This window comes from Penaeus monodon, chromosome 18, assembly GCF_015228065.2.
Source record: "Penaeus monodon isolate SGIC_2016 chromosome 18, NSTDA_Pmon_1, whole genome shotgun sequence".
In the NCBI taxonomy this organism is placed as follows: Eukaryota; Metazoa; Arthropoda; class Malacostraca; order Decapoda; family Penaeidae; genus Penaeus; species Penaeus monodon.
In genome coordinates this window covers 30379536-30389535 of record NC_051403.1, presented here as the reverse complement: position 1 = coordinate 30389535, position 10000 = coordinate 30379536, and the positions used below count along the sequence as shown (strand labels likewise).

The window sequence follows — 10000 nt, the reverse complement described above, 5'->3', positions numbered from 1 at the left end:
TAGAAATAGAATTTTCACACACTTCAGGGTACTGTAGTCCTTAATGTGATAAGATGCAAATAATGTATAGTATAGTATTTTCTCCTATTTTTTTTATAAATTTAGATATATCCATAGGCACACCTACCACTAGATTTCACAGTTTGTTCAGTTCAAAATGAGGGATGGAATGACTTGATATAAAAATGCTGGTCAATTCGTGTTAGACAAGTGACATTCAGCATGCATTACAATCGAGTAAGGTTTTGACTTAACAAGAATTGTAAAATGTTTATAAAAAGTGTTTGGGAATGTTAACTCAATGCCGCAGTGAAAATGCTGTGCTCATATTTTTTTTGGGGGGGAGGGAGATGCCTCTGCACATAGATGGCTCTGCTAGTGTTTAGCCACAAAGGAGTCAATTAGTATATCTTGTGACCTTACCTGATTTCACCTTTCCTTGAATTGGCAGGAAAAGTTGTTTTACTAATGCTATGAATATCTATGGTGTTATTTTTATTATTGACATTATAATTACTATAATGTTATTGACATTGATAACAACAATATAAGATTACTTAAAGTATTTATTGTGTGTAAAAATAATTGATAAAGTAAACTCACAGTGGACATAGCATGTATTTACATGCCATGCCCATCGGATTTGGGTTAAATACATGGTAACTTACATGGGGGTACACATCACCATCTGTGGATTTCCTAGGAAGCTCACAGTATTTTGACATTCGTGATAATGATGTTTGCAGACACTGCAACTATTGCAATCCCAACAGTATTACTAATTTTGCTGTTATCTAGGAATATTGGCCTATAAGCCTCTGATAGTTTCTTGAATGTATGTAGTGTGGCCCTGTGCCACGTTTCCAGTCCTCATGGTCTTGATTTTTTTTTTTTTTTTTTTTGTGTGTGTGTGTGTGTGTGTGTGTGTGTGTGTGTGTGTGTGTGTGTGTGTGTGTGTGTGTGTGTGTGTGTGTTTTAATATGAAGGTTAATTTTATCTGACTTCAAATATACAGTCTATATTACCATGAATCATTGTGCTGATGTGCTAAATAAGATTTATTCACCAACACTGCAGTAGGCTCATGAAATGGAGAAGAGAAGTATGAGAGGCACTGGGTGCTCTCAGTAGTAAAGGATATTCTTCCTTTACTTGTCTTGCAGTAAGGCTGTGATTATCTTTTACTTTCCCATGCAAGGCAGGGTGTGCATGAGGGTTGACTTTGAGAGTCTGTTTACCTTCCCTACCATGAAGGTACTAAGCTACTTTGTCCTTGACCTGCTGCTTTATATAAAGATTGATACTGAATTGTTTCACTATGTGGACAAAATTTTGCTGACTGTGTTAGTAAGGATCTGCCACTAGAAAAAAAGCATACAGAGCACCATAAAACTACATGACAAGCATCATAACTTGGGGGGGGCCACTTGCAAAGAAAGGTGAGTTAGTTTTTTTTAATAAATACTTACAGTTAAATGTTCAGAAGTGAGAGCACATTATGAAATAAGGAACCAAAATTTAGAGTGACTGAGAATAGGGGAAACACAGATGCATTTGACCAGATAGTATAATGGTTTTAGGTGCATCTGGGTACTATGGTGCAGGAAAGCTAGTGATAATTACTGAAAACATTAACTGAATAAAGACAGGTATTTAGAGCTTCTCTGTGACCACTTTGGGGACTGCATTGAGCTTTTTCACAGTGAAACCTTGATGCTCCATGCCACACTGCCAAATTAATCATGATGTAAGTTGAAGACTGCCCTGGAAATTCAGTCAATAGAAGACTTGTGGGTGATTATGAAAAATGAATTACATGACTGAGATGCAGCCAAGTTAGTCCCCAAGTCGGTAGTCATGAAGGATGTCTGAAACAAGTTTGACATTATTCTCCTACAGAATTTTACTCCATGCTTCCTTTGATGATTCCAAGACTGCATTAGGAGGAAAGGATTACTGACAGATTATTAGACTAGCATTATTTATTTCAATTCATATATCAAATTAAATTTATGCTGTGTCATCAATTATGCAATGCTATCATTCCAAAATTTCTCTCTCTCTCTATCTATCTATCTATCTATATCTCTCTCTCTCTCTCACTTGCTCTCTCTCGCTCTCTCGCTTGCTCTCTCTCTCTCTCTCGCTTGCTCTCTCTGCTTTCTCTCTCTCTCCTCTCTCTTGCTTTCTCTCTCTCTCTCTCTCTCTCTCCTCTTTGCTCTCTCTCTCTCTCTCTTTTTCCCCTCTCTCTCTCTCTCTCTCTCTCCTCTCTCTCCTCTCTCTCTCTTTTTCCTCTCTCTCTTCTCGCTCTCTTTTTTCTTTTCTCTCCCCTCTCGTTCTTTCTCTCTCTCTCTCTCTTTTTCTCTCTCTCTCTCGTTCTCTCTCTTCCTCTTCCCCTCTCTCTCTCTCCTTCTTCTCTCCTCTCTCTCTCTCTTCTCTCCCTCTCTCTCTCTCTCTCTCTTTCTCTCTCCCCCTTCCTCTCTCTCTCTCTCTCTCTCTCTCTGCTTGCTCTCTCTCTTTCTTCCTCTTTTCTTTTGCTTGCTCCTCTTCCTCTCTTTTCTTCCCTCTCTCTCCTCTCTTTTCTCTCTCTCTCTCTCCCCCCCTCTTCTCTTCCCCTCTCTCTCTTTTCCTCTCAGGGTCTTGATTTTTTTTTTTTTTTTTGTTTGTGTGTGTGTGTTGTGGTGTGTGTGTGTGTGTGTGTGGGTTGGTGTGTGTGTGTTTTAAATATGAGGGGTTTAATTTTTTCTGACTTTAATATACAGTCTATATTACCATGAAACATTGTGCTGATTTTGCTAAAAAAGATTTATTCACCAACCTGCAGTGGGTCTGAAATGGAGAAGGAAGTATAAGGCACTGGGGGCCTAGGAAAGATTTCTTCCTTTTTGTCCTTGCAGTAAGGCTGTGTTATTTTTACTTTTCCATGCAAGGGGAGGGGGGTGCATGGGGTTGCTTTGAGAGTCTTTTACCTTCCCCCCCATGAAATACTTAGCTACTTTGTCCCTTTACCTGCGCTTTTTAAAGATTAATGAATTGTTTTTCACTAGTGGACAAAATTTTCTGACTGTGTTTGTAAGGATCTGCCCTAAAAAAAGCTTCAACACCATAAAAAAACATACAAGGGGATCTAATTGGGGGGGCCACTTTTCAAAGAAAGTGGTTGTTTTTTTTTAAAAAAACTTACAGTTAAAGTTCAGAAGTGAAAGCACATTATGAATAAGGAAACCAAAATTTTGGTGACTGGGGAAAAAGGGGAAACACAGATGCATTTGAAACCCGATGTATAAAGGTTTTAGGTGCATCTGGGGGACTATGGTGCAGAAAGCTATGATAATTACGAAAAAATTAAAAGAAAAAAGACAGGTATTTAAGCTTCTCTGTGACCCCTTTGGGGACTCATTGGGTTTTTCCGTGAAAACCTTGATGCTCCCATCCACACTGCCAAATTAACTGATTAAGTTGAAAACTGCCCTGGAATTCATCAATAAAGACCCCGTGGGGGATTATGAAAAAAGAATTACATGACTGAGATGCAGCCAAATTTTGTCCCCCAAACGGGAGTCATGAAAGATTCTGAAACAAGTTTTACATTATTCTCCTACAGAATTTTTCTCCATGCTTCCTTTGATATTCCAAGACTGCATTAGGGGGAAAGGGTTACTAAATTTATTAGACTAGCATTATTTATTCAATTCAATATCAAAATTAAAATTTTGCGGGGCATCAATTTTCAAAGCTATCTTTCCAAATTTTTTTTTTTCTTTTCTTTTTTCTCCTCTCCTCCCCATGTCTCTCCTCCCCTTTTCTTCTCTTTTCTTTTTTTTTTTTCTTTTTTTTTTTTTTTCTCCTTCTCCTCTCTCTCTCCCCCTCTCCCTTTCCCATCTCTCCTCTCTCTCCCTTGCTTTCCCTCTCCTCTCCTCTCCGCTTTTTTCTCTCTCTCTTTCTCCCTTTCTCCTCTCTCTCTCTCTCTCTCTTTTCCCCCCCCCTCTTTTTTCTCTCTCTCCTTTCTTTTCCTTTCTTCTCTCTCTCTCCTTCTCTCCTCCTCTCCTCTCTCTCTCTCTCCCCTCTCATCTCTCTTCCTCTCTCTCTCCTCCTTTCTCTCCTCGTTTCCCTTTTTTTTCCTCCTCTTCTTTCTCTCTTCTCTCCTCTTTTTTTTTTTTTTTTTTTTTTTTTTTTTTTTTTTTTTTTTTTTTTTTTTTTTTTTTGTTTCTTTTTTTCTTTCCCCTTCTCCCCTCTCTCCTCTCTCTTCTTTCTTCATCTCTTCCCTTTTCTCTCTCTCTCTCCTTTCCCCTTTCTCTCTCTCCTCTCTCTCCTCTCTCTTCCTTTCCATTCTCTTCTCTCTCTTCCTCTCCCTCTCCCTTTTCTTCTTTCTCCTCTCCTCCTCTCTCCTCTTTTCCCTCTTCTCTTCTCTCTCTCTCTCCTTTCTTCTCTCTCTCTCCTTTCTTCCTTCCCCTCTCTCCCTCCTCTTCTCTCCTCCTTGCTCTCCTCTCCTCTCTTCTCTTTTCCCTCCCTCCCCTCTTTCTTTTTTTCTCTCTCTCTCCTCTCTCCTCTTTCTCTCTCTCCTTCTTTTCTCTTCTCTCTCTTTTCCCCCCTCTTCTTGTCCTCTTTCTCTCTCTTCTTCTCTCTCTCTCTCTTTTCCTTTTCCTTTTCCTCTCTTCCCTTTTCCTCTCCCTTTTTTTCTCCTCTCTCCTCTCTTTCTCTCTCTTCTTTCTCTTTCTCTTCTCTCTTTCCCCTCTCGCTGCTCTCTCTTCCCCCTCTCCCCTTTTTTTCTCTCTCTCTCTCTTCTCTCTCTCTTTTTCTCTCTCTCTCTCCCCCCCCCTCTCTCTCTTCTCTCCCCTCCCCTCTCTCTCTCCCTCTCTTTCTCTCTCTTCCCTCCCTCTCTCTCTCTCTCTTTCTCTCTCCTTTCCCTCTCTCTTCTCCTTCCTCTCTCTTTCTCCTTCCCCCTCTCTTCCCTTCCTCTCTCTCTTTTCTCCTTCCTCTCTCTCTCCCTTTTCTCTCCTCTCTCTCTTCTCTCTCTCCCCTTTTCTCCTCCCTCTTCCTCTCTCTCTCGCTCTCTCCTCTCTTCTCCTTCCTCCTCCTTCTCTCCTCTCTCTCTCTCTCCTTTCTCTCCATTTCTTTTTTTCTCTCTCTCTTTTTCCTTTGTCTCTTCTCTCTCTCTCTTCTTCTCCCCTCTCTCTCTCTCTCTCTTTCTCTCTCCTTCTCTCTCCTTCCTTCTCTCTCTCTCTCTCTCTCTCCCTTCTCTCTCTCTCTCTCCTTCTTCCTCTCTCTCTTTCCTCCCCTCCTTCCTCTCTCTCTTTCTTTCCCCCTTCCCCTCTCCTCCCTCTCCTCTCACCCCCTTCCTCCTCTCTCTCTCTTCCTCTCTCTTTTTCCCCTCCAAATTCTCTTTTCTCTTCTCTCCGGTTTTTCTCTCCCCCTCTTCTTCTCCCTTTTCTCTCCTTTCTCTTCCCCCCTTTCCCCCTCTTCTCTCTCTTTTCTCCCCCTTTTTCCTTCCTTTCTCTCTCTCTCTCTCTCTCTCTCTTCTTCTCTCTCCCCCTCTTTTCTCTCCTCTCTCTCTCTCCTCTCCTTTTTCTCTCTCTTTTTCTCCTCTCTCTCTCTCTCCCCTCTCTCCCTCTCCCCTCCTCTCTCTCTTCTTTTTCTCCTCTCTCTCTCTTCCCCTCCTCTCTCTCTCCTTTCCTTTTCTCCTCTCCTCCTCTCTCTCTCCTCCTCTCCTTCTTTCTCTCTCTCTCTCTCTCTTCTCTCCCCTTCTCCGTCTCTCTCGTCTCCTCTCCCTCTCCTCTCTCCTCTCCCTCTCTCCTCTCTTTTCCCCTCTCTCTCTCTCCGTTCTTTCCCCTTTTTTTCTCTCTCCTCTCTCTCTCTCTCTCTCCTCTCCTCCTTTTTTTTTCTTTTTTTTCCTTCTTCTTCCTCCTTCCCCCCTTTTTTCTCTTTTTTTGTTGTTTCTCTCCTTTTCCCCCTTTTTTTTCTTTTTCCTTTTCCCCCTGTTTTTGGGTTCTCTACCCCTTTTCCTCTTCTCTTCCCGCTTTTTCCCTTTTTCTCCCCCCCTCTTTTTTTTCCCCTTTTTTTCCTTTCTTCTCCCCCTTTTCCCCCTTTCTTTTCCCTTTTTTATTTTCGTTTTCCCTTCTTCTTTCTTTTTTTTTTCCCGGGTTTTCTTTTCCCCTTCCTTTTTTTTTTCTTTTTCCTTCTGTTTTTTCCTCTCCCCTTTTCCTCCCCCTTTTTTTTCCCCCTTTTTCTTTTTGTTTCTGTTTTCCCCTCCTTCCTCTCCCTTTTTTTCTTTCTTCTCCCTGTTTTTTTTCCCCCTCTTCCCTTCCTCCTCTCTTCTTTCCCTTGTTTCTTTTCCCCCGCCTTTTTCTTCCCCTTTTCCCCTTCCTTTTTCCTTTTCTTTTCTGTTTTTTCCCCCTCTCTTCTCCCCTCCTTTCTCTCCCCTTTTCCCTTTTTTTCCTTCTTTCTTCCTTTTTTTTTTTTTTTTTTCCTTTTTTTCTTTTTCCCTTTTTTTCTCTTTTCTTTCTCTTCCTTTTTTTTGCTTTTCTTCTTTTTTTTTTTTCCTTATTAAGTATCAAATAATTTGTTTAGAAGGGAACCAGTGTCATTCTAGTCACATCCTTCCAGGCCAAGAACCATAGTCTGCATCTATTTTAATATAGATAAAAAAATGGGTCTACTCAGTCCTTTCTGTCATTGCTATTTCCAGAGGAGTCCTTGTTGAATGGATGATCTCTGGAGGCAACATGTGCGACAATAACTTCAGGATGCAGTTCAGCAGCAGCTTTGGTGAAGCGGTATACATCAAGGAAGAAAAGGACCTGCATGCTGATCAGGAGTCATTTAGCAACATGGGATGTAAGGTCTTCATCAAAGAAGAAAGTGACTTGTGCATAAAGGAAGAGAATCAATATTTTGAAGAATGGTCAGAAATTGATCAACCTTATCTTGCAAATGATGATGACTGTGTGATTAAGAGTGAGGAATTACCCATATTGGCCCCAATAGCTGTTGATGGTTTCTTTTGCCATATCTGTGGGGAAGGATTTGTAACAGAAACAAGTCTGGCTGTCCACATCCAAACACATGTAGGGTTAAAATTCTTTGGTTGCGAAGTGTGTGGTAAAAGATTTGCAATGAAAAGTCACCTGACATTACATGCAAAGGTACACACTAAAGAGAAACCTTATTGCTGTGAGATCTGCTCCCTAAGATTTTTGCAGAAACGCGCACTCATATCACACATGCGACTGCATGCTGCAATTAAAACTTTTACATGTGAAGTGTGTGGTAAGACATACCACCACAGAAGCCATTTAGTCAGTCACATGAGAGCACATTCAGATGAGAGACCATTTAGCTGTGAGGTATGTGATAAAAAGTTTTCACAGAAAGGTCATCTTACTCGGCATGCAGTAATTCATGCTCCAGTGAAACCTGTTGATAATGGTGTTCAGATGAAGGCAGTGAATGGTCATGTGCAGATATCTGTGAAAAGTGATGTGGAGTTGTTGTCTGTGAAGAGTGATTTGCAGTTGTTATCAGTGAAGAATGAAATGCCAAATGAACTATTGTCTTTAAAAGAGCAGAAATCTTACACATGTGATGTATGTAGCAAAATATTCTTACAGAAAGGATGTTTAGTAAAGCATATGAGAGTACACACAGGAGAGAAACCTTTTAGTTGTGACGTTTGTAGTGAAAAATTTTCTCGGAAAAGTACCCTAGTGAGACACCTTAGAATTCACACGGGAGAGAAGCCCCATTCTTGTGAAATCTGTACAGAGAAATTCTCAACGAAATATACATTAGTGCGGCACAGGAGATGTCATACAGGAGAAAAACCTCATACTTGTGAGTTGTGTGGCAAGAAATTTACAAACAAGAGTAATTTAGTAATTCATATGAGAGTACATACTGGGGAGAGGCCATACAGCTGTGAAGTGTGTCATGAAAGATTCTCTCAGAGAAGTAGCTTGGTTATGCACATGAGGGGGCACACAGGAGAAAAACCATATAGCTGTGAGGTGTGTGGGGAAAGATATTCACATAAAGGTAATTTGGTAGTTCATATGAGGGTCCACACAGGGGAAAGACCATACAGATGTACAGTATGTGGAGAGAAATTCTCACAGAGAAGTAGTTTGATGATGCATATGAGAATACATAGAAGGGAATAAGAATTTGTTCGTGATTATTTATGGTTGATGGCTAGTCTAGTGCTTTTGGTCAGACTGATATACACTGGTGGAAGTCACTCAGACAACCTTATCATTAAGACTTAGGGAATGTTGTTGATAAAAAAAAAATATATAGTTTTAGGGAATTTGGATATCTCAATGATATTACCACTTTAAAGACAATGTCATTACTCAAGCTGAAAAATCTTTATTTCTCACCAAAAGATTCATCAGCTGTTTGAAAGCAACGTACCAGCTTCCCTCGCAGTAGGCCTGATACCCCACAGGCCCAGAGGCCTATGCCCCAAATGGTTTGTAATGCATCTTGTTTTGTGCTATTATAATAACATCAATATTATATAGGTGATCCACTATCAGGTATATTGCTAGAAATTTTAGGTTATGCTTTGATGTATAATATTATTCTAAGACACATCATTGTCAGTATCATATTTAATTTTGTTATTGTTATTTTTAATATAGTTTTAGTGTATTCATTATCACATAATCATTGTTGTCAGTGGTGCCAGTTTCATACATTGTATTATATTACAGCTGTCACGATGGGTATCATTTTGTACATAATTGACATGGGTTTTTAGGATGCATATCTGCTTATTTAATTCACTAACTCTACATGAAAAGCAGTCGTAGTTAGTCTGTTTAAAAGAAACAAAACACTGAAAGGAATAAATAAAATAAGAAAACAAAAAAAACATGGATATGCCAAAGGCCTTTTTACTGCAGTTCTGCAAAAGAAGCATTATAGCAAATAGACCTTCTGGTTATTTGTGTATTTTCTGTTATTCTCCTCATTGTTCTGTTACAAAATGCCCAGCATGACTCCTTCCTGGGAACTCATGCACTGTGTAATGTATGCAAATGAAAATATTTATATTTTGAAAATATAAAGGCTTTGACAGAGAGACAGTATTTGATTGCATGTAGAGGAAAAATAAAGTTTATTCAAGATATAAGATAGAGAAAGATTTTCATTTTTACCATGATTCTTGTGACCATATTTATGATAGTTACAATTACTGTCATTGTTATTTTATTCAGTTATATTTATCATTCAACACAGTATGCCTTTTGGGTGATATATATATATATATACATATGTGGCGTATATGGATATATATATATAAAATTATATATATATTATATATAAAATATATTTAAAATATATATAATATATATAATAGATATAAATATATATATATATATATATATATTATAATATATATTATAATATATATATAACATATATATAATATATATATAATTTAGTATATATATATATATACATATAATATATATTAATATACATTATCTTATATATAATATATATACACAACATATATATTTTATAATATATATAATTTTATATATATATAATATTTTTATATATATACACAAATCATATATATGTGTGTGTTGTGTGTGTGTGTGTGTGTGTGTGTGTGTGTGGTGTTGTGTGTGTGTGTGTGTGTGTGTGTGTTTTGTGTGTGTGTGCTGTGTCGTTCTCTTCTCTCTCTCTCTCTCTCTCTCTCTCTCTCTCTCTCGATCTCTCTCTCCTCTCTCTCTCTCTCCTCTTACATATATATATGTATGTGTGTGTGTGTGTCTCTCTCTCTCTCTCTCTCTCTCTCTCTCTCTCCTCTCTCTCTCTCTCTCTCCTCTCTCTCTCTCTCTCTCTCTCTCTCTCTCCTCTCTCATCTCCTCTCTCTCTCTCTCTCTCTCTCTCCTCTCTCTCTCTCTCTTCTTCTCTCTTTCTCTTTCTCTCTCTCTCTACATATATAATATATAAATTTTTGTGGTGTGTGTGTGTTGTTCTCTCTCTC

At 38.9% G+C, this 10000-nt stretch overlaps 1 protein-coding gene across 3 annotated transcripts in view; it reads left to right on the top strand.

Moving 5' to 3' along the window:
* LOC119584428 (gastrula zinc finger protein XlCGF57.1-like) overlaps nucleotides 1-9139 on the top strand; it is a 10892-nt gene extending 1753 nt beyond the window's left edge. For 2 of the 3 annotated variants that reach the window (XM_037933023.1, XM_037933024.1), the window contains exon 2: nucleotides 6686-9137. In XM_037933023.1, the coding sequence (XP_037788951.1) occupies nucleotides 6705-8156 (1452 nt within the window). In that variant the 5' untranslated portion in view covers nucleotides 6686-6704 and the 3' untranslated portion in view covers nucleotides 8157-9137. Of the gene's footprint in view, nucleotides 1-6685 lie in introns of all 3 variants that reach the window. The other variant, XM_037933025.1, reaches the window with a different exon arrangement.
* The last annotated feature ends 861 nt before the right edge of the window (nucleotides 9140-10000 follow it).